The 25383-nt window shown below is 48.4% G+C and overlaps 1 protein-coding gene across 1 annotated transcript; it reads left to right on the top strand.

The window, feature by feature from the left end:
- Positions 1-481: 481 nt before the first annotated feature.
- Positions 482-25383, top strand: LOC116204755 (pentatricopeptide repeat-containing protein At3g04130, mitochondrial-like). Its single transcript, XM_031537023.1, has 3 exons — positions 482-639; positions 23615-24634; positions 25089-25383. The coding sequence occupies exons 1-2, from the start codon at positions 482-484 to the stop codon at positions 24330-24332; spliced, it is 876 nt and encodes a 291-aa protein (XP_031392883.1). The 3' UTR covers positions 24333-24634; positions 25089-25383.

Raw genomic sequence — 25383 nt, 5'->3', positions numbered from 1 at the left:
CCCGCCGGGGCAACCATCTTCATCGCCTCGCTACGCGCTATGGTAGGCTCAACAGGGGCACTCCAGTCCCCCCGTTATCCCACTTCTTCCCCGGGCCTCCACTCATCATCGGGAGCACCTCTGACGGCCCTTCCTCGGACTTCGATGACACGCCTGACGCTTTGCCAACCGTGTATGCCGTCACCAAGGAGATTCCTTTAGGGGTTCACATCCGCCCGGCGCAGGAAAACGAGGAGCTTAACAACTGGACCTCAGTCCTGCGCTTTTCTGCTGTGATCGCCAATGTGTAAGATTTATCTATGTACAAGATGTTTCCCGCGTGTCGGCGTAGCCGTGGGCCACACGACGGAAGAGGGAACTCTGGCTCCACTCGAATCCAAATTTTCGACACGATGATTCGAACCCACCTGAAGAATGTCTCGGAGAGCCTAGACCCATATACTTCGGGGAAGGGCTCGACGAAGACAGTTTAGTGCCCGAGATGGAAGAGAGTTTGCCTCGCCTCGAGGATCGCCAGCTCACCTCGCTTGAGCCGATAGAAGAGATTAACGTGGGCACTGAAGAGGAGCCCCGCACCCTAAAGATCGGCACGAGCCTCGACCCAACACAACGGGCTCGAATGATCGATTTCCTGACCAGGTATCAAGAGGTTTTCGCCTGGTCCTACGCCGACATGCCGGGTCTGGACCCGTCGATAGTAAAGCACTTCCTCCCGCTAGACACTGAGAAATTCCCTCCCAAACGGCAACAATTGCGACTGCAACGGGCAAGCCTCCTTCTCAGCATCAAGGAGGAGGTTGTCAAGCAGATCAACGCAGGCTTTCTCGAAGTCTGTAATTATTCCGAATGGGTGGCAAACATTGTGCCGGTGGAAAAGAAAGATGGAAGGGTTCGAGTCTGCATCGACTACCGTGACCTCAATAAGGCTAGCCCCAAAGACAATTTTCCCTTGCCCCACATCGACATACTAGTTGATAATACGGCGCGTCACGCTCAGTTTTCTTTCATGGACGGCTTCTTCGGATACAACCAAATTCGGATGGCCGAGGAAGACAAGATCAAGACGACATTCACTACAATGTGGGGAACCTTTTGTTACCGCGTCATGCCTTTCGGCCTCAAGAATGCCGGGGCAACTTATCAGAGGGCTATGGTTACATTGTTCCACGATATGATGCACAAAGAGGTCGAGGTCTATGTCGACGACATGATTGCCAAGTCCAAAGAAGGAGAAGATCACCTCGCTAATTTGAAGCGCCTCTTCGATAGTTTAAAAGAGTACAAACTTCGGCTTAATCCGGCAAAATGCACGTTCGGCACTCGATTGGGAAAACTACTAGGATTCGTGGTCAGCGAGCGCGGTATCGAGGTAGATCCCGATAAAGTCAATGCAATCAAAGAGCTTCCTCCGCCGTCATCGGTCCTCGAAGTACGAGGCTTCCTAGGGCGATTGAATTACATCGTACGATTCATTGCAAACCTGACAGACAAATGCCAACCACTCTTTCGCTTCCTCTGCAAGAACGCGACGATCGAATGGGACGAAGAATGTCAGAAGGCCTTTGACACCATCAAGGCGTATCTGGTCCAACCGCCGGTATTGGTCCCGCCTACATTAGGCCGTCCCCTCATACTTTACCTAACTGTACGCCGACAATCATTAGGATGCATGTTGGGGCAGGAGGAGGAGTCCACACGCATGGAGCACGCGATCTACTATCTGAGCAAAAAGTTCACTGATGGGGAGGCCAATTATCCGGAAATCGAGAAGATGTGTTGTGCATTGGTGTGGGTCATGCAGAGGCTCCGACAATACACGCTTTATCATACGATCCGCTTGCTGTCAAAGGCAGAACCCTTTAAGTATTTACTCGACAGCCCTTCCTCCATGCGGAACCTCGCCAAATGGCGTTGTCAGTTGACAGAATATGACATCGAATACGTGTCCCGCACCTCGGTAAAGGGGCAGGCGATCGCGGATCATTTGGCAGAATTCCCAATTGAAGACAGCACACCGATTAATCCCAACTTCCCAGATGAGGGGATTCTCCAAGTAGATGACGAGGGAGAGAAACCGGGTTGGAAGATGTACTTCGACGGTGCCGTCAATTTCGCGGGATCAGGCATCGGTGCAGTGCTGATATCCCCGGACGGACGCTATTACCCGGTAGCAGCAAAGATCGACTTCCCGTGCACCAATAATGTGGCCGAATATGAGGCATGTATTCTCGGCCTGCAAGCGGCAATTGATTTCAAGGTAAAAGAGCTAAAAGTGTTCGGCGACTCTATGCTCACTATCTTCCAAACATTGGGGCAGTGGAAGACAAAAGATGCGAAGTTAGTGCCATACCACGAGTACCTCGAGAGGTTAACCGAGAACTTCGAAGACATCTCGTTCGCCTATACCCCACGCATGACAAATCAATTCGCAGATGCGCTTGCGACGTTCGCCTCCATGGTGAGCATCACGAAGGAAAACCTTATCGAGCCCCTCGAGATTGAGATAGCCGAAGGACCAGCACACTGCAATTCAATCGAAGCTTCCGAGGCAAAGCCGTGGTACGAAGACATTAAGAACCTTTTACGAACCGGCCAATATCCCCCATTTGCCGATCGCAGTGATCGGAAGACTCTCAGACGCCTCGCGATACACTATTTTTTGAGCGGCGAGATACTCTACCGCCGTTCCTTTGACTCCACACTCCTCCGGTGCATCGATGAACACGAATCGCGATGTCTCATGGAGGAAGTGCACGGGGGAAACTGTGGACCCCATATGAACGGCCTCATGCTCGCTAAGAAGATTATGCGCTTAGGTTATTATTGGTCCACCATGGAGACTGATTGTGTGAAGCATGTCAGACATTGCCACCGATGTCAAGTTTACGACGATCAGATCAAAGCGCCGCCCAACGAACTGCGTCCCATGACGGCACCATGGCCTTTTTCGATGTGGGGGATGGATGTGATTAGCCCGATCAACCCCAAAGCGTCTAGCGGGCATATGTTCATTTTGGTAGCAATCGACTACTTCACCAAATGGATCGAGGCCATCACCCTCGCGTCAGTCACCGTAAAAGCCGTGGCCCGTTTTCTGAGACGCAACGTCATCGCCTGGTACGGGGTCCCTGCGACAATCATCACCGACAACGCCAAGAACCTGAACAACAAGGTCATCGATGAGCTCTGTGCACAATTCAAAATCCGACACCGCAACTCCACCCCATACTGTCCTCAAATGAACGGTGCAGTGGAAGCGGCGAATAAGAACATCAAGAAGATCATCGAAAAAATGACGGTGAACTACAAGGATTGGCACGAGATGCTCCCCTATGCACTCTTGGCGTACTGGACATCCATACGGACTTCAACCGGGGCAACCCCGTACTCCCTAGTCTATGGCATGGAGGCCGTCCTCCCAATCGAAGTGGAGATCCCTTCCATGAGGATTCTTGCCGAGATTGAACTTGAGGAAGCGGAATGGGCGAAACAGCAGTACGAACAGTTAAACTTCATTGATGAAAAGAGGCTGAAAGCACTATGCCATGGACAGTGCTACCAGCAAAGAATGGCTCGAGCCTTCAACGCAAGAGTCCGCCACCGCGATTTCAGCCCTGGTGACCTCGTTTTGAGGAAAGTCCTACACGTCACGTCGGACTCTCGAGGGAAGTTCTCGTACAAATACGACGGTCCCTTCGTCGTCAAAGAGATTTTCTCCGGAGGAGCGGTCATTTTGAGCGATATAGACGGCATCGAAAATGCCCTTCCCGTCAATGCTGACGCTATCAAGAAATATTATCCATGAGCACTTGCATGTGTTTTCGTTTTTGTTATTCGTCGGGCTCTGTGTTTGTTTTATTGTAAGACCTTTCTGTTATCATGAACGAGCGTCAATTCCCGCCGTTTTGTCCAATACCAAGCTTTCTTGAGAGAAAAAAATAAATTTTCCCGCTAGGTCGAAAACCTCTTCGAGGCGGCCTAGGCAAAAGCTAGGGAACGAGTGGCACGACTTAAAATCCCGCAAAGGGGAGTCGCGTTAAAAGGAGAGCACAAGTCACTTCCTCGCTAGGTCGAAAACCTCTTCGAGGCGGCCTAGGCAAAAGTTAGAGGACCCGAGGGGTACGATCCCACCCAAACATGGGGCATCGTAGCAAAAGGTGAGCATTCGTGTGAGAAAAATCAAATAAAATACCCCGCTAGGCTATCACGCACCTCGCGGCCTAGGCAAAAGTTAGGGGGCAATATCGGCTCGACCACGAAAGAAAAGCGACACTTCCCTCGTGAAGCAACACCGAGTAGTGGTTCGGCATTATCCGACGCAAGCAAACTCTCTTCGACTCTCCAGGCTCGAGACCCGCTTCGAAATGGGGTCGAATCAACGTATCCTCGACTTGGAGGATCCCATAAGATCCCTCCTTTTACCTTTATGTACATATTCTACGGGCTACCCGTTCCAGAAAAAAGCCATTCTCCGATAGGGACACGACCACCCTGCAACGGTCACCAATACCAAATCCCCGACACATCTTTACATAGATTCTTCTTATATATACCCCCGTCTCGTCGTTTAAGCGCGACTGATATCCTTTGTAGGTTTCCCTTTCTCCGTGCACAGGTGCAATTGGGAATCCCAAGGGGCATCTCCTTTTTGACGAACACGCGATTAGCTCATGCAACAGATCGCAGCTTCGAACCGAATGGAGGGTACTATAGAGAATCCTCTTGACTCTAGCTCGAGGAAACAACAAATAATAAGCTCAACTCGGGACGGGACAATTTGCCTCTACTGGCACCTTCGACATACCACCTAGCACGGATCCCCGCCTCTGCTTCCCCTTACACACCTCACACTTTACTGCTTTCCACGGGCTTCGGCCTCGCACTCTACTGCTTTCCACGGGCTTCGGCCTCGCACTTTACTGCTTTCCGTGAGCTTCGACCCTTCATCAACCACTTCACATCCTCCAAATCCCAATCATGCTACTATCTTATGACAAGAGGGGAGAGCTACCACGGAGAATGACGACAGAAGCGGTCGCCGGGACCAAAAAGGGTGCTTCCCACGATCTTTGGTTACCTCTTCTCATCGAGCACGCAACCAAAGAGGGGCAAGCTGTCAGCACCCCATTTTGGTCCACCGGCTCCAACGGAGGACTTCCGACCAAAGCTCGGGACACTATTCACCATCGGGAAACTGGAGGCAAGTAGGCGGGCACAGAGTCATGGATTGCGGAAGAAAAGCCTGGTCCACCGAGAAATGCGGAGAAGAGCCATCAGAAGAACAGACAAACAAGGAATCCCGAGAACGACGGAGCTGGCACTATGGCACTATTCATCACCGAATTAGCGAATCACCGAAAGGTGCCCAATATGGGACTCTAAAAATCCCTCTCAGTGCCAAAGTGACCAACGACACATCCGAGCGCGCTCCGGAGACATCCTACTTAAGCCGGGACACCTTGATCCCTCACAGACGCCTTTTCTGACGGGGTTCCGGGAGGCCCGACCCACTGACAAGTAAACGGCACCCGGAAACGGGCCTACAGGTACCTAGGGACCACCAGGGTCGGGGAACGAGCTTCAGATGACCTTCCGGAATTCGACTTGGTCTCCCGAGGGACGTTTCGGGGGCCACAAACGTCTTCCGGCGGGCCTTCGGGGCACGTCCACGGAAAACAGAGATCACAACGATCCCCGAGCACCTCAAGACGTTCAGAGAGCATTGAGAAGACCCCGATCACAAGTCCCTAGGTCATCCCGGGCCGACGGCCTTCGGTCGGGGACAACGAGCCAACGATGTCCCACGAAGCAAAAGGGTCGCCGAAACGAATGTTGGGATGCACAAAGAGCAATCGGGGACCGGGGGCATCCAATCCCACTCCGAACGTTCGAACGGGGCAAAACCGGCTCTCGAGGCGCCGAGTCGCCCGAACACTCGTTCGCATGACGTATGGCGATATTAGGCTCATTCCAATCCTCTTCGTTCAAGCATTCCAAATCTATAAATTAATCGGACAACGGGGATCGGACGCGCGTTCAATCAAGTCTCAAGCGTTTTTCGGCTTTTCTCTTAGTCGAATGGGGCCTACAGCTCAGCCAAGCCAAGCCATCAAGCCATGGCTCAACCCCAAGCCACGGCTCAAACCCACGGCTCCGATTTGACCATCCCAAGCCGCGGCTAATCCCCTTGGCCAGCGGCTCCAACTCCTCTTCTTCTTCCCTCCACTACAAATTTGAAATCCTTCTTACACACTTACATCCATCACCTCCCATCACTCCCCATCACTCAACCTCTTGCTTCCCCTACACTCAACATGACCCAAACCCCTCCCTAACCTCCATCAAATTTTCGGCAGCCCTCACTTAGGCTCTCTAACCGCACTTAATTTCCCTTAATCGAGCCGTTAGCCTAGCCTATAAAGTCCCTTTCCTCATTCACTCTAATCACTTCTTGATTCTCACTCTCTCTCAAGCCAACTTCTCTCTAAAAAGCTCTCAACCTCCAGCCCACTCCCACGTTTCCGCCCAGCCCTTGCCGAGGCCGAAACAGGCCAAAATCGCCGGAAAACCACCCGGTATTCCGGTAACCACCCGACCCGACTTAAACCAAAAATCACCAAACCCCCTATCCTACATATTTCCTACCCCCTAAGTCTATTACCGGGCTTAGTTTTGCCATTCAGAGCCTCCTTCACCAGGTTCTGCCCGCACGAAGAATCAGGTCTCTAGGTCGATACCGGGTGCACACCGAGTCCTCCACGCGTGCCATTTCGTTCCACGACTTCGCCGAGTCGTGCCATCACATTCAAAGGATTTCTCACAACCCTCACCCTCCCCCGTGAAGAGGTGGTCACGATCCGAGGGCCAATCAACCGTGCACAACCGCCGTTTCATTGTTTCTTTCTCCCCGGGTTCTTTGTATTCCTACCGAACTTTCTCTCACTTTTTCGGGTTCATCTAGGGTTTGGCACGTTCGGGACTATCCACGGATATCTAGATCCGCCTCTTAGAAGTCCAACAAGCCCGATTTTGCATCGTGCCGAGACCGGAGCTAGTGTGCCGACTCCGTTCTTCCAGAGTTGCCGCGGCTGTCTCCTCTCGGGTCACTCAACCCGTAGCTCCTAGCCGACTCTCGCGACTCCCACGGCCGCTTCCCCTACTCTTCTCCTCGTGCAACGAGACTAGGTAACGTCCCTCTACAACTTAGAACAGCTAGGATCCTCGATGTTTGTTCATATGAAGCGTTAATGTGATTTAAAGCACTCGAAGGCATGAAAGTTCGTTTTTTTCTCTCGGATCCGTGATGCCATGCACCCCCATGCAACGTGCACCCATTATGCTCCTATGTACGACCATGCCGTGTCCGTATAATGCTTAATCTTGCGTGCCATGACGGGAAACGGCTCGAATCCGGACGGGAGAGGCTCCCTTGGCCACGGATTGAGCCATGGGACTCACGGCCAAGTCTCTAGGGAGAGACTCGTGAGTCCCCTTGGCCCACCCGAGGCTAGGGCGGTCTCCCTCTTCCCGAAAAGGGTCGGTCCCCATGTCCTTTTTATCATTAATCACTCGTAATACGTTAATATGGCGGGAAACGTTCCGAATCGGGGCCGAAGAAACTCTCCTGACTCGTGTGAGTCATGGAAGCTCACGGCCCTCCATGGAGGAAGGAGGCCGAGAGCCTCCTTGGACCACACGAGTCCGGGATGTTTTTCTTCCACCCCGAGACGGGCCGGTTCTCGTGTTTTATCCATTTAGTCATTAGTTGAGTTGATGCCCTCTTTGTTATTTTCATTTAGATATCTTGTTCGTGCGTGCTTATGTGATTTTATGTGATTATGATTGTGGCGGTATCGAGATAACTAAAACGTGTGTTATTATTTTGATTGACGTGTTGTGAATGTGAGAAACGATCGAAACCGGTGTAAGAGACCGCCCAAGACCCGGGGATGAGTCAAGGAGATATTCGGTTATTTCCCTAGGGATGTGACCGAGTGTCCCATGACCCTCCTCGAGTCTAGACCGGCCTCTTCCTCCGCTTGGAAGTCGGTTCTTAGAATTGTTTTGCGATTGTACTTGTCGTTTAATTATCGATCATGTATCAATTATTCATTAGACATGTTAATTTCGGATGAGCACCTGTTAAAACCGTAGTCGTGATATAAATTCATAAGCATCGAAGAATTCCACAAACGAGATAAACGGGACATCCTATTCGGCTAATTAAATCACTTGGACTAAATAATTGGGTAAATTGGTTATCTATTTGTAAACGTATCGATGATTTACGGAACGGCGTGAACGCCCTTTTTCATTAGAAAGCTCACAATTTCAAAATACCGAGACACGTAACACGAATAAAATAGACGTCTAACGAGTACTCGCGTGCTATGACTCGAGTCCGGGCCTGATTTGAGGCGGCTCGAGTCAAGACGCGCGAGTCCTTCTTAGACTTCGTCGTGTAACGCGATCTCCAATTTATACACGAACATTGCAATTTTATCATCCAAGGGCATAATCGTCATTCCGTGACTCATCGATACCTTAGGCTTTAGGGAGTTGGAAACACCTAGAACTATGAACGAAAAAGGACAACCCGTTCGGGTGCGAGTTTCATTCGCGCGGCCCATTTCGTTCACTTTCGGTGTTTCTTTCTTCCTATGGTAGATTCGGTGGGGAGCATTTTATTTCAGTTATGAACACGAAGAACCTGATTAATCGTGCACTCGACTTAAACAAACATTAGATAATGGATAGGCGGAATATTAGATCCCAATCTAGAGTCAAAACACGAGTTTGGCTAATTCGATGAAACCGTAACGACACTTAACCGAATAAGAGTCCTAAAACAAATTCACACATATTGTTAATAACTAATTAAATCACGTACATTCGACTTAACACACTACTTGTCTGTATTCATCTACGTTTGTCAGTTGTTATCTGTTTTCCATTAGTTTTATCAGTTTTCTTTTGTTTTCCATTTGCTTTTGCTGATTTGTTGCGGTTCGGGCCCGAGCCCATAGGTTACGTGTTGCACGGGGTCCAACGCCCCAAATCACCAAACACGAGGTCCAACGCCTCCTAACTCACTAAGTGCGTGCAATCCGAGTGCGGAATGGGATCTAGCCTCGATTCACCGTCACACTCCGAATGCGGCCTATGTGGAAGGCAAATTTGGATTGGACGCGTGAAACGGGTTTAGATATCACCCGGGAACTCGATCGGTCCATCGGATACAGTGGGAACCAACCGGTTCCCCTGCAAACCGTTGGATTGATCGGACCCGACCCCCGGCTCTTTGAGCCCGCGTTGCCTTTATTTGTTTATCGGTCGTTTAAAATACACGGTGAGTCGGAGCGGAATATTGGCCCAATGCAAACCGATCGGAATCCATTTACTGATTCAGTTGAACTTTGTAATTAGTCGAGAGAACATTGTGAGAATTCTATTTGTATGTTCATTCATCTACTTGTAAGGATCCCCAATCGGCGAGCAAGAGGTCTGAGTACCGGATCGGTTAAGTCGGTTTATCGTCACCAAAGGGTGAGTAAGCTCGGATACTCGTGGTTTCGGTTCACGCAGGGAATCGACTATCACGGTTCGATGAACTGTAACGCTAAGATAGTGAACCGGTTCCTCGACGCACGAGCCCACTCATCTTTCGGATTCTTGGCCCGACTTGATCAATTCACCGAATTTACGGTGTCAAAACGGGTGAATCAAGTGCAACTCTAAATCATGCGGTAAATAAACAAAATGGCAAGCCTAGCAAGCTAGAGTACCGAAAGGGCGTGCGGGATATAGGCCCGCACGTAATAGAACTCCCGAATTCGGAATTTCCGGTTCCACACGACCATTGCCTTAGCACTTAGGTGTACCCCGTACCCCTAGACCCGGGTAACTTGCCGGCCCTCGACCTTCGGGTCGTAAAATGGCAAGTGGCAACTCCTTCTCACGTGCGCTCGTCGCGCGTCCCCGGGAAGGTGGACACTCCCAAGCTGCGTCGCACAGGCATCGCGCATGCGTGCCCCGACGAGATGAAATTCGGGTGCGCACACTATCAAGCCCACATTTACTGCATCGGGCTTTGGCCCTACTATTGGGCTTCGGCCCCGCATTGGGCTTCGGCCCTACTTTTGGGTTTCGGCACCGCATCGGACTTCGACCCCGCATTTACCACATCGGGCTCTGGCCCTGCATTTACATCATTGGGGTTTTGACCTTGCACCGGGCTTTGGCCCAGCATTTACTGCTTCTAGGTTTTGACACTCTACATTTACTGTTTTGTGGCTCATCTGAAATCCAAAATCGACTTGGATTCAAATTCATCTAAGCGGTTCTTCGAGGAGCAAGTCTAATCCTTCCACTGCTAAGACCGGAAGTGACAGCTCCACAAACAGAGCATACTCAACTCTCGATCGCAGAAGATACCAGCACGATCATACCTCCGATCAAATAATGGATCTCATCCACCTCCGTTGTGGTCGCCGATTGAATACTAGGGCAACACGAGCAGTTTTCTTTAAACTCTCTTGTGCTTTAATTTAAATGCATTCCCACAAATGGGCTCCCGACATGAACAAATCCTTCAATGGAGCATTAGGATAGTCTCGAAGACGCCCTATTAGTTCTGTTGGACTTGTTCGACTCACCTGTCTTCATGGGACCCGGCTCCTCGAGCCTTCCCTTGGATGGCTGCGCATGCCTACTCGCAATTAGGGAAAACATGCTTATGTGACCTCAGTCATGGTCTAACCACTCCAGAGTGGTGATGACTAGATTCCCGGAAACAAATGTCATCCACACGCGACACCCCATGGGTTGCGTACGGGACAAAAGAGATTTTCCCATGGGTCCACCCTATATTTCTTACCGCATATTCCATCGCACAGTCGCCTAACACACCATCTTCTTTGTCATCTTTCACAGGGACACGCAGGTCACAGGTGAAGAGCGATGCACGAGTTCACGCTTCCCCGAGAACTTGTCTCGGACCCTTTCTTTTTACTTTGACGAGGGAGGTGTCCGACGATGAGGTACCCCTTACGAAGTTGAAGATGAGGACAATCGAGCGAATCATTCAGCATTGATGCAACCGTCTTCCTTGAATATCCAGCGACTTCAGCAGCGTGCACCTTCCAAGAGGTACGTACTGCAATGAACAGCAAGAGATGATCGGAGACATCGCACCAGGCGCCTGCCACGGGCCACTTCAACAAATGAAGACTGGGGCATCCCCGATCAACTTTCAAACCGGGGCAACCTCGGTTCCCTATTCACAGGGCAATTTGACATTTTCTTTTCCTAAACAACAGGGAAAATTCACATGTAACGCTTGTAAGGGCAAATGACACGAAGTTCAGCTTTCGAGTGCACGAGAGTCAAACTTCCAAGAAAGCCGGTCCTCACAAAATAGGGCTAGCAACACACAACAAGTCTGCACGAGGTGAAGAACACCAAAGTGACCTCAGCGATGCAAAGTCGAGGAATTTCAAATGAAAACACGGGGCACAAAACAAACCCCAGCTGCAAGAAAAAAGAGAGAGCGAAAAGAAGCGGGAAAAACTCGCCAATGAAGAGAGAGAGAGAGAAAAGACGCGGGAAAAACCCGCCAATGAACAAAACAGGGTACCGCTGAGATTTAAAACTCCAGCGTCGCCAATCCTGAGAAATCAACAAACCCCGACAAAAGGGGAGCAGCAAACACAACTCCTCGACGGAGACAGGAAACAATGCATTTGGAGTTTGAATCCTTTGAACCCTTTGCCCTTGTAAACTCAAGAGATAAAAGAATCGAGCCCGCTAGGTCGAAAACCCTTTTGGGGTGGCCTAGGCAAAAGTTAGGGTAAAAGAGAGGTACGACCGGAAACCCTTTGGGGAGGTCGTGGCAAAAGGAGAGCTCTTCCCCTTTAGGTTGAGAGGTGCGGTCCCGAGGTGGGTAACCGTAGTACAAGGAGAGCAAAACGAGAGATAGATAAAAGTGCCCCCTAGTCTCTCACACATCGTGTGGACAAGGGATCCCCAAGGGAAGTAGCCAGGTTATCTATTCCAACACGATCCCCGATCGGCTCTCTAATACCATTTAACCGTCCAAGAGAGAACCTTCCTCAAGCATAGTGGGCAACTGAACACGCCGTCCAAGCAGTTCGGTACAACCTACACAATAGAATGACGAAGGAAAATGGGGGTACATCTAACTGCAGGCGTGAACCCGTGTATCCTTTTAGCCTGGGGCAACGTGCTTCCCAAGCTTTCTCTTTTCTCTTTGTCTTTGCATAACTCCAAATGGGCCACAGCCAACCTTTAACAGGCTACCCTAGAGCCAAAATCCCTGACATTCCTCTCCGGGGGTCTAATCATAACTTTTTGGAAATGGTCAGACCGAGACTGACCAAATCTGAACAGAAATCCCCAAGCGGGTTGCAAATGCAGTTGCCCTACGGCATCCGGATGATAAGGGTCCAAGGCCGACGGGCGTGTCGAACAACCGATAGAGCTGCTAGGGCATCATTAGGGACGTCTCGATATGCCCATATGTAGCTAATGGGAGATCCCCAGAGGCCTTGCATCTAGGCCTCCGAGAACGGGATCTACTTGCAATGTCAAAGCAAAATTCTTCACGGGTTGCTCAAACGACCCCGAAACTGAAGATTTGTGCGTCACAACGACGCTCTTTTTACTGCTTACCTGTGCCTATCTCATGTTAGTGTTTCTCACATGATTTACTAGTAATGCTAGGATTACAGGTACCAAAAGCACGCAAGAACTACAGCAGACTCTGATGCCCTACCACTCGGGATACGTAGGCGCTCCACCTTAGAGCTCGAGTCCTTCAGCATGCGACATCCCACAAGGCAAAATCCCTCATCTCACGGCCGGGGCATCGCCAGCGAAAGTACAATGGCCAAACAACAAAGCCGCCTTTCAGCGAAAGTGCAACCGCTCCAACAACAACATCGGTCTTCGACAAATCAGAATTCCCAGGGTTTCACACCCACACACAGGGTTTAACACCCACACCGCCGCAATCAGGGTTTCACACCGGCTCCGATGCATTCGGGTTTCACACCCACACCACTGCAGTCAGGGTTTCACACCCATTCCGCTGCATTCGGGTTTCACACCCACACCATCGCAGTCAGGGTTTTACACCCGCTCCGCTGCATTCGGGTTTCACACCCACACCACCGCAGTCAGGGTTTCACTCCCGCTCCGCTGCATTCGGGTTTCACACCCACACCACCGCAGTCAGGGTTTCACACCCGCTCCGCTGCATTCGGGTTTCACATCCACACCACCGCAGTCAGGGTTTCACACCCTTTCCGCTGCATTCGGGTTTCACACCCACACCGCCGCAGTCAGGGTTTCACACCCTTTCCGCTGCATTCGGGTTTCACACCCACACCGCCGCAGTCAGGGTTTCACACCCTTTCCGCTGCATTCGAGTTTCACACCCACACCGCCGCAGTCAGGGTTTCACACTCGCTCCACTGCATTCGGGTTTCACACCCACACCGCCGCAGTCAGGGTTTCACACTTTTTCCGCTGCATTCGAGTTTCACACCCACACCGCCGCAGTCAGGGTTTCACACCCGCTCCGCTGCGTTCGGGTTTCACACCCACACCGCCGCAGTCAGGGTTTCACACCCGCTCCGCTGCGTTCGGGTTTCACACCCCCACCGCCGCAGTCAGGGTTTCACACCCGCTCCGCTGCATTCGGATTTTACACCCACACCGCCGCACTCAGGGTTTCACACCCGCTCCGGTGTATTCGGATTTTACACCCACACCGCCGCACTCAGGGTTTCACACCCGCTCCGGTGCATTCGGGTTTCACACCCACACCCCCGCAATCAGGTTTCACACCCGCTCCGCTGCATTCGGGTTTCACACCCACACCGCCGCAATCAGGGTTTCACACCATCTCCGCTGCATTCGGGTTTCACACCCACACCACCGCAGTCAGGGTTTCACACCCGCTCCGCTGCATTCTGGTTTCACACCCACACCACCGCAGTCAGGGTTTCACACCCGTTCCGCTGCATTCGGGTTTCACACCCGTTCCGCTGCATTCGGGTTTCTCACCTACACCACCGCAGTTAGGGTTTCACGCCCCCTCCGTTGCGTTCGGGCTTCACACCCACACCACCGCAGTCAGGGTTTCACACCCGCTCCGCTGCGTTTGGGTTTCACACCCAGGGTTTCACACCCACACACGAAGAGTCTTCAAGATAGCATTACATGCACTCAGTGGCATCACAATTAGTTGGCAAGCAACGAAGGATTTTGCCACAACATCGATTGCAGCAGAGACAAGCTCAGTGATGGAGGAATCACAATGATTCCTTCCACACCTCACGCAACTCTCCAGCGTTTGCGTTTTCATTCTGCAAACATTTTCATTCTACAATACATCCCGTGCGTTTTTAAATTTCTGCTCAGGGATCAGTCCCCTTCGGGTACATCCCGACTACATTTCTATTCAGGGGTCCGTCCCCTTCGAGTACATCTCGACTGTATGAACCTGAATGTGGACTCTCGTTGGGGCCCGCATTGCGCTCTTTTGGATCGCGCGGCTTGGGAGTGTCCACCTTCCCGTGGGGACGTGTGACGGACAAGCGTGAGAGAAGGAGTCGCCACTTATCATTTTACGACCCGAAGGTCGAGGCCGGATAAGTTACTCGGGGTCTAGCGGTATGGAACACCTAGTTTGTTGTTAAGGCATTGATCTGTGCGGAACCGGAAAGTCCGAGTTCGGAAGTTCATGTTACGTGCGGGCCTATATCCAGCACGCCCTTTCGGTACTCTGGTTTGCTAGGCTTGCATGTTTTATTATTTACTGCTTGAATTAAGTTGCACTCGGCTCGCACGTTTTGACACCGGAGATTCGATGAACTAAACGATGTCGGTCGAGAAGCCGAGAGAGAAGTAAACCCGTATGTCGGGGAGTTGGTTCACAATCTTGCGTTACAGTTGATCGAACCATGGAGGTTGAATCCTTGCGTGAACCAGAATCGCGAGTTCTTGGATTTACTTGTATCTGGGCAAGCATTAGACCGATTCGATTAATTCGACTCTCGGACTGTTCGCTCACCGACTAGAATTCTTACATAATGAATGTACAAAATAAAATCCTTACAATGCTCTCGAAAACAATAAATATAAATTACAAATGGCCGAATTCCAGTCGACTCGCGTTCGGTTATTATTCCGCTCTAACTCACCGTGAGTTTAGGGAAAAGACCGAAGAACTGAAATTCAATGGATGCTCTCACTGAATAGGGCATTGGACCCTGTGAGTGTTGATTAGGGCGTTGGACCCTGTGCTCGATGATTAGGGCGTTGAACTCTAATATTATTCGGCCTAGGGATCAGGCTCGACCCGCATGGCAAACAGGTGCGGAAAGATAACAAGCAGTAGATAAATAACAGACTATGTGTTTGTATTCACCGAATATACATGGATTAGCAAGTTTATTAATCTGGGGTATTTTGGCATGCAAATCCTACCCTAGACAAACAAACGCGTGCCAATGTTTTAGCATTCGGCTTTGGTTTGAGAACCTGACATGTCGGGTGTCCGTAGTCAAGTTTCGTGTGTGTGGATTGCTTTTACAGTGATTCGGTGTTGTGACACTGAATTTCCACTGAATTAGCCAAACTCGTGTTTTGACTCTAGATTTGGAATCTAGAATTCCTCCTAACCATTATCTAGTGTTTGGTTAGGTCGAGTGAAAGGTTAATCAGCATTTTGCATGTTTTCTGATAGAGATAACCGTTCTAGTTACCCGAGTCTATGTTAGGATGATAGAAACTCATCAATTAGATAAGAAACGGCTATGCAGATGAACCTGCACCTGAACAGGTAGCCCGTTCTTATCTCGTACTGTAGTGTTTCTGTAATGCTAACCCTAAGGGTGTCGCTGAATTGTGAAAAGACGATTTTGCCCTTTATTTGAAAATTGTTTTCAGAAAAGGGGAAACATCACAGTGCGGGCCACCTCGGCTTGTAGCCGGTGTCAACCAAATCCCTGTATCGTCCAGGGTTGTGCAAGAACCCCGAAAAAGCCAAAGAACCGGTCGACCTGCCCTGAAGTGATCTAGAAAGATCTTCTGTATCCTGACCTGAGCTACCTGGAATCAGGTAAAAACTCAAGTTGAGACACAGAAGCCCTTTTCAGACGTCCATGCTACATCGGACCGAGCGTTTCGGGTTTTGAAATTGATAAGTTTGAAAAGGGCACCAACGTCATTTGACAACTCATCGATGCGAGTTATCAGTTAATGGCCAATTCGTGTAAACTTTATCAGTGTGAAGTGGGTTTAATCATGTGAGCGTCCCGATTAAACCGTTTGTGTAATTAATGCTTAAGGTTATTGCCGAATGCATTAATTATGAAAACGATTCATGATTCGACGACCAAAACGAATCCATAATGATCAAGAATAATCCGGTTGAATAACCGACAATATCCTTATAACCAAATGGATCCGAATGAGTCCTTGATACACAAATCCATGCATGCTTTGTTTTGAAAAGACATTTTCATGCGATATTACAACGATAATGTAAATTGCAAATTACACGAAAGCCGAGAACGGACTCAAAACGGGAAGAGGAAGCCTCATGCAACCCGTACGAGTATAAGAGGCTCTCGGTCACTTCTCCTTGGAGATAGCCGAGAGGTCCCATGGCCCGAATGGGGTTCCACGAGGTTTTCCCGTCTCGTTTCGAATCATTTCTCGCATGCTTAAACGACAAACATTATAAATGACACGATTAAACGAAAGTCGGTATTGCCATGATTTGAATAACGCATTCGAACATGCAAACATGCACAAACAAGTTATTTAAGGAATCGATAAAACAATACCGACTTCATGCACGTAAGAAAACACGAGAAAACTCGGGAATCAAGCTTGGATCGGGCTAAGAAGGCCGATCTTAACCCGAGGAAAGCAAGCCAAGCCTCGGTCACCTCTTCTTGAGGCAAACCCGAGAGCTCTTTTGCTTATTTCGGGTCGGGAAGGTCTTTCGAGGGTCGATCCAAACGTTTCCCGACATGCTAACATGTTAATCGAGGATAAACATGCATGATATAATGTAAACGTGCATAAAAATGAAGTCTTGCAAGTGAACAAGCTTTGTGCACCATATAACTCCATGAACATGCAATAAATGTAAAAAGTCTAACTCCTCTAAGTCAAGAGTGATTTACCTAGTCTCGGGATGCGAGGAAAGAGTCGGGGAAGTGTTCGAGAGTCGGGTGACTCAGTAGAACGCTTGGAAGGATGCTCGGGTGCAAAGGATGCACGTTCGGGTGTGCATGAACGTCGGGCGAGCGGGCAGGTGTGCGCCAGCACACGGGCTGAGCACTAGAGCGTGCGGGCGTGCGCGCTGGGGCGTCTAGCGCGCGGCATGCGTGCATACGGGCGTTTGGCGCGCTGGCGTGCGCGCGGACGGGCGTCTGGCGCGCGGGCATGCCCGCGAACAGGCGTTTGGGGCGCGGGAGTGCTGCTGCACGTGTGGCGACGGGTGTACTGTTCACCCGAGAGCACATCCTTCACACGAAATCACCTAAATGACCTGAAATGATAAGCAAATGACTTCAAACCAAAAATCTAAGTTCAAAAATGAACTCCTTAGGTCGAAAACATGTGGTCCATGGAGTTTGAGAAATTTTGAACTTAAGTCGGGATTATGAACATCGGCTTCCGAGTTAAGAAACTCAAAGCTTTTTTTGGGTTTTCTTCGGTTTTTCTCTCTTGGTTTTGAAGTGTTGAAGCTTGCTGGTTTTGGCTATGGAGTTGAGAGCTTTTCTTGAGGGAGAAAGCTTGGAGAGAGTGTGCAAGAGAAGAAGTGATTAACTTAATCACTTTGGGGCTATTTATAGGCAAAGCTAATGGCCAATTAAGCAAAAGCAAGCACACTTAAGCCTCCCATTAGCAAATTTCAGTTTGCCTAATGGGGATGAGGATGAATGTGAGCCAAGTATCCTTCATGTGGAAGAGGCAAAAACATTAATGAGCATTGATGAAGGCTTGAGTGTTGTCTTCAAACTCTTGGATATTTTCAAGCAAGAGTGCAAGTTGGCTTCTTGCATTGAAGAAGAAGAAGCTTTTAGAATAAAGGGTGACTCATCTTGGGCATCCCGTCTGTCCCACGACCGAAGAGGAGAAACCGGGAAAAAGCTCGGGTCTCGATTGATCCCGCATTCGAGGCTCGGGGTTCGAACCAAATGTTGAATTATCGATATACGCGAGTAAACGGATTTAATGAGTCCGAGATTGGCATTTTCCGTGAGGAATTACCAAATGTCTGTATGAGCCTCGGAAGCCGGTTTTGCTCCTTTTATGCATTCAGAGCGAGGTTACCCACTTCTGACAGCATATCTTGTATCTGCATCCCACGTCGGTCATTTTCACATAAATTGTGAAATTACGTGGGCACTTGTCGCTTAAGCCGGTAAATGCAAATATGGAGCCGGAGATGTCCTTGGAGGCCGAAACTGGATTTCTCAGATTGCTTTCTGAGTTTCTTGGGCGATCCGGAGATCACTGTGATCTCTGTTTGCCGAGATTGGGCCTCTAAGGATATGAAAAGTGCATCTAGTACCCTTAAAGCACTGCTCGAGGGGTCTAGATGAGTTGTGTGATTCATTCCGACGATTCCACATTGAGCCTTGAGAAGGCTAGCATTGTGTAATGTAAGCATCCAGCGTCAAGTTCCCCCAAATAGGACCTCCGGATATGGATCTTCAATGAAAATGGCCTTTTATGCTCCTCAGAGGTTACTCGGGAAACCGTGAAGGGTTTTGCTGTCTGTTTTGCCCAATTGCGAATGTCCGCTGGAGTTTTCAGGGCAATGTAGTGTGAACTTCGTTTGCCGTAATTCCATCAGACCAGTCTCTGGGTACGCTCTTCCGAAGAGGGGTATGCCCGTTTTGTCGCTCGGAAGTCATTCAGGGTGTCTATATGGCTTCCAAAAGACAATCTGAAGCACTGCTCATGCTCTGTATGACTGTGGGGCATGGCCGCATCTGATATTTGGAATTAACTTTTCTCCGAGAAACCGGCATTTTTGGATTTCCACTGAAAACTTGTTTGTATACAGAAAGTTATTCTGTATAGAGCAGATGAATTGCGAAGTGCGTTTGAAGGCACTTTTCACCTGTTTGGCATCGATGTGGATTTTTGAAGTCCAATATTGGCTATCTTCCCACAGTCGAGCGAACTATCGGAAAATAGGACTGTTTATGTGGTATACTGAAAATGTCGGTTTTGGATATTATTGAGCTCTCTAGTCGCTCTGTTGCCTTTCGGTGGCCCCGGGAATCCTTCTGTTGAATGGACATGTCATCTGCTTAATTTTGTTGACTCGAGGATGAATAGTGATTTCTTGCTTTGTTGAGCCTTCTTCTGTATTCCTACTCGAGTCGTGGCCTGAATTGCTGCTGATACTGTTGTTTGGATTGATGAGCCAAAATGGGGTGCTGACAGCCCCACAATCATACAGAGCACGAGCAGTGCTTCAGATTGTCTTTTGGAAGCCATACAGACACCCTGAATGACTTCCGAACGACAAAACGGGCATACCCCTCTTCGAAAGAGCATAACCGGAGGCTGGTCTGATGGAATTACGGCAAACGAAGTTCATACTACATTGCCCTAAAAACTCCAGCGGACATTCGCAATTGAGCAAAACAGACAGCAAAACCCTTCACGGTTTCCCTAGTAACCTCCGAGGAGCACAAAAGAGACATTTTCAATGAAGATCCATATCCGGAGGTCTTCTTCGGGGAAACTTTGTCAGCACCCCATTTTGGCTCGCTAACTCAAGTCGGTCGAGCAGAATATAGAAAAATGACTTAACAGAGCAGAAAATCACTATTCATCCTCAAGTCGGTGAAATCGGGCAAATGACACATGGATATGACAGAAGGACCCCAGGGGTCATCAAAAAGCAACAGAGTGACTAGAGAGCTCAACAATGTCCAAATCCAGCATTTCCAATGTACCACGTGGACAATCCTATTTTCCGATAGTTCGCTCGACCGTCGGAAGATAGCCAACATTGGACTTCAAAAATCCACATCGATGCCAAACAAATGAAAAGTGTCTTCAAACGCATTTCGCAAATCATCTGCTCTATACAGAACAACTTTCTATATACAGACAACTTTTCAGTGGAAGTCCAAAAATGCCGGTTTCTCGGAGAAAAGTTAATTCCAAATATCAGATGCGGCCATGTCCCACAATCTTACATAGCACGAGCAGTGCTTCAGATTGTCTTTTGGAAGTCATACAGGCACCCCGAATGACTTCCGAGCGACAAAACGGGCATACCCCTCTTCGGAAGAGCCTAATCGGAGACCGATCTGATGGAATTATGGCAAACGAAGTTCACACTACATTGCCCTGAAAACTCCAGCGGACATTCGCAATTGGGCAAAACAGACAGCAAAACCCTTCTCGGTTTCCCGAGTAACCTCCGAGGAGCACAAAAGACCATTTTCAGTGGAAATCCATATTCGGAGGTCCTCTTTGGGGAAATTTGACGCCGGATGGTTAGCAATTCCAGTGTCGCTTATCTCAACGCTCGATGTGGAATCGTCGGAATGAATCACACAACTCATCTAGACCCCTCGAGCAGTGCTTTAAGGGTCTCAGATGCACTTTTCATATCCTTAGAGGCTCAATCTCAGCAAACGAAGATCACAGTAATCTCCGTATCGCCCAAGAAGCTCAGAAAGCAATATGAGAAATCCAGGTTCGGCCTCCTAGGACATCTCCGGGTCCATATTTGTATTTACCGGCTTAAGGGACAAGTGCCCACGTAATTTGACGATTTATGTCAAAATGACCGACGTGGGATGCAGGTACAAGATATGCTGTCAGAAGTGGGTAACCTCGCTCTGAGTGCATAAAAGGAGCAAAACCGGCTTCCGAGCCTCATACAGACATTTGGCAATTCCTCACAGAAAATGTCAATCTCGGACTCATTAAATCAGTTTCCTCGCGTATATCGATAATTCAACATTCGGTTCGAACCACGAGCCTCGAACGCGCGATCAATCGAGACCCGAGCTTTTTCCCTGTTTCTTCTCTTCGGTCGTGGGACCCACGGGCTACCCAAGATGAGTCACCCTTTGCTCTAGAAGCTTCTTCTTCTTCTTCTTCAATGCAAGACGCCAACTTGCCCTCTCTTAGCCAAAATATCTTGGAAAGGTTGAAGACAACACTCAACTTCTCATCAATGCTCATCAATGCTCATCAATGTCTTATCTCTTCTTCATTAATGCAATGGAAGAAGATGAGGCTTGATATTTTCTTAATCAAACCGAAATTTGCTAAGTATGGGGGTTAAGAGCACTTGCTTTTGCTAATGTGTCATTAGCTTTGCCTATAAATGGCCCAAAAGTGATAAAGATGATCACTTCTCCTCTTGCACACTCTCTCCAAGCTTTCTCCTTCAAGAAAAGCTCTCAACTCCATAGCAGAACCAGCAAGCTTCAACACTTCAAAACCAAGAGAGAAAACTCGAAGAAAACCCGAAGGAAGCTTTGAGTTATTAAGTCGGAAGCCGATGTTCATCATCCCGACTTAAGTTCAAAAATTATCGAAACTCCATGGACCACATGTTTTGGACCCAAGGAGTTCATTTATGAACTTAGATTTTTGGTTTGAAGTCATTTTCTCATCATTTCAGGTCATTTAGGTGATTTCGGGTGAATGACGTGCTCTCGGGTGAACAGTACACCCATCGCCGCACGAGCAGCCGCACACCCGCGCTCATAGCCGCGCGCCTGTGTGGACTCCCACGCACCAGACGCCCGTCCGCGCGCACGCCCCTGCTCTCCAGCGCTCCGCCCGTGTGCTTGCGCACGCCTGCCCGCGAGCCCGACGTCCATGCACACCTGAACGTGCATCGTTTGCACCCGAGCATCCTTCCAAGCGTTCTACCGAGTCACCCGACTCTCGAACACTTTCCCGATTCTTTCCTCGTATCTCGAGGCTAGGTAAATCACTCTTGACTTAGAGGAGTTAGGTCTTTTTACATTTATTGCATGTTCATGGAGTTATAAGGTGCACAAATTATGTTCACTTGCAAGACTTCATTTTTATGCACTTTTACATTATATCATGCATGTTTATCCTCGATTAACATGTTAACATGTCGGGAAACGTTTGGATTGACCCTCAAAAGACCTTCCCGACCCGAAATAAGCAAAAAAGCACTCGGGTTTGCCTCAAGAAGAGGTGACCGAGGCTTGGCTTGCTTTCCTCGAGTTAAGATCGGCCTTCTTAGCCCGATCCAAGCTTGATTCCCGAGTTTTCTCGTGTTTTCTTACATGCATGAAGTCGGTATTGTTTTATCGATTCCTTAAATAACTTGTTTGTGCATGTTTGCATGTTCGAATGCGTTATTCAAATCATGGCAATACCGACTTTCGTTTAATCGTGTCATTTATAATGTTTGTCGTTTAAGCATGTGAGAAATGATTCGAAACGAGACGGGAAAACCTCGTGGAACCCCATTCGGGCCATGGGACCTCTCGGCTATCTCCAAGGAGAAGTAACCGAGAGTCTCTTAGACTCGTACGGGTTGCATGAGGCTTCCTCTTCCCGTTTTGAGTCCGTTCTCGGCTTTCGTGTAATTTGCAATTTACATTATCGTCGCAATATCGCATGAAAATGCCTTTTCAAAACAAAGCATGCATGGATTTGTATATCGAGGACTCATTCGGATCCATTTGGTTATAAGGATATTGTCGGTTATTCAACTGGATTATTCTTGATCATTATGGATTCGTTTTGGTCGTCGAATCACGAATCGTTTTCACAATTAATGCATTCGGCAATAACCTTAAGCATTAATTCCACAAACGGGTTAATCGGGATGCTCACATGATTAAACCCACTTCACACTGATAAAGTTTACACGAATTGGCCATTAACTGGTAACTCGCATCGATGAGTTGTCAAATGATGTTGGTGCCCATTTCAAACTTATCAATTTCAAAACCCGAAACGCGCGGTCCGATGTAGCATGGACGTCTGAAAAGGGCTTCTGTGTCTCAACTTGAGTTTTTACCTGATTCCAAGTAGCTCAGGTCACGATACATAAGATCTTTCTAGATCACTTCTGGACAGGTCGACCGGTTCTTTGGCTTTTTCGGGGTTCTTGCACAACCCTGGACGATCCAGGGATTTGGTTGACACCGGCTACAGGCCGAGGTGGCCCGCACTGCGATGTTTCCCCTTTTCTGAAAATAATTTTCAAATAAAGGGCAAAATCGTCTTTTCACAATTCAGCGACACCCTTAGAGCACGTTTGGTTCGCAGGATTAGAATAGACAAGGAATAGAATAGACTGGGATTAGAATAGACAGGGAATAGAATGAAAATTCTGATGAAATTTTTGTGTTTGGTTGGAAGGACTAGACAGGGAATAGAATTATAATTATGATGTTTGGTTGGGTTGAATAAGAAATAGAAATAATAGGAATAGGATAAAAAGACAAAAATGCCCTTCATATAAATACAATTTTTCTCGCGCACTGTGGGGAAACCCTAGCGCTCATCTGATCGATGATGGGGCTTGTGAAAGTGTGGAGCTTTCCCATGGCCTCGTAGAGAAGTTGCTCCACCGGTTTCGGGATGCCTGGAAATCGGCATTGGGTGTGTTCCGATGGGCTGAATCGCGTTCGAGCTTCTGTCACGTCCCGAAAGCGTACGATGCGATTGTTGACATACTGGGAAAGAGCAAGCAGATGGAGAGAATGAGGGGAATGTTAGATGAGATGCTAAAACGCGGTTTTGTGAATCTCAACACAGTGAGCAAGGTCATGAGAAGGTTTGCTGGTGCAGGACTTTGGAGGGATGCCGTCTGGATATTCGATGAGCTGGAGAATCTCGGGTTGGAGAAGAACATCGAGACGATGAACTTGTTGCTTGATACGCTCTGCAAAGAGGGCAAGGTCGAGCAGGCTCACGAGATATTCTTGGCACTTAAGCCTCATATCCCCCCAGATGCTTACACATTTAACATATTCATCCATGGATGGTGCAAGCTCGATCGGGTAGATGAGGCTCTATGGACAATCCAAGAGATGAAGGGGCATGGTACCCAGGCCTGCGTGATCAGCTACTCCATCATAATCCGCTGTTATTGCTGCCTGCATGACTTCGTTAAAGTCTATGAATTGTTCGACGAAATGCACGGCCAAGGGTCCCCCCCAAACATTGCCACTTACTCGACGGTCATGAATTATCTCATTGTGTTTGAGATCTTCCAACTGCATTTTATGCTGGGATTTGATGTGTGAGGGATGCATGGTTAATGACTCTTGACATCGTTAAGTGATTTTTTTGATGCCTTGGTATGCATTTACTTCGCATAGTATGTTATCATACCCAACTTGCGTGTTCTTGAGGCTAGTTCAGACCATACAGAACTTGTCAGTGCATATGCTATACATTCCGAAGTATCATTTTGAGTTCTTGTAATCAGATGTGCTAATTGACTCTTTTCATTGTGCAGTTTGTAATTGCCTCTTTGGCTGGCTGGGGTGTTCTCATTGTTGGGGGATACAAATTCTTTACTAGAGGCAAAGGCAAGAACGAAGAGGTATTTTCTCTTCTTTGGCCTTTCAGAAAATTTTGGCTTCACGTTATCCTGCTTTAGCCTTTTTGAACTATATGATTAGAGTCTCTATTAATGAAGCTGCAAAAAAAAAAAATTGATGCATTGCTGATAGCTCAAAAATTAGAGCATAAGCTTTTGAAATTACAAAGTCTTACACTTCATTGTGTCATCAGCTTGAAGTGATGAGAGTGATTTGCATAAAAGTTTTAATATCAGTCTGTGCTCAAACTAGATAGAGGCTTTAGAACCGCCAAATTGTTTTGTCACAACTATATCTGGTTCTGGCAATGTGTTCTTCAGCCTGCCAATCGCGTGGGGAATTCTTTTATCATATTTTTTTTGGGCTCATGGTTCCTTTCAATCAGTTCACCTTTCGGTGTTGCTTAATCAATTCACAAGACATCGATGAATTGTCCTGTTTATTCTCTACTTGCAGAATCCGGCGGGAGCATCTCACTGAAGTTTGGACAAGTAGCTTGTATCTGTCTTCAATTTTTCCTGGAAATAAGATTCCTGCACGGACTTCTTGTGTCAGATTGAGTTATCTTTCCTTGTACGGTGAACAATTTGACGGTCACCCGATTAGTGTTGTGATCCACTCTTGCTGAATGAATTTTGGAGGCACTTTGCAAAAGTTGCATATCATTTAAGGCCTTTTTCACTGTCTGTGCACCATTACTGCAATTTGATGCACGAACTCCTGTTCCCAATAAATCAGTTCAATGCTGTAA

The sequence above is a fragment of the Punica granatum genome, chromosome 1 (assembly GCF_007655135.1).
Source record: "Punica granatum isolate Tunisia-2019 chromosome 1, ASM765513v2, whole genome shotgun sequence".
Classification (NCBI taxonomy): domain Eukaryota; kingdom Viridiplantae; phylum Streptophyta; class Magnoliopsida; order Myrtales; family Lythraceae; genus Punica; species Punica granatum.
The sequence above is the reverse complement of the archived record's forward strand: the minus strand, read 5'-3'. Positions and strand labels throughout refer to the sequence as shown.

Bases quoted from the DNA above. Each gene is read 5' to 3' on its own strand.
- LOC116204755 (XM_031537023.1), top strand. From the start codon at position 482: ATGGAAGAGAGTTTGCCTCGCCTCGAGGATCGCCAGCTCACCTCGCTT. The intron at 640-23,614 runs GTATCAAGAGGT...GGCTTGTGAAAG, and splicing joins ATGATCGATTTCCTGACCAG to TGTGGAGCTTTCCCATGGCC.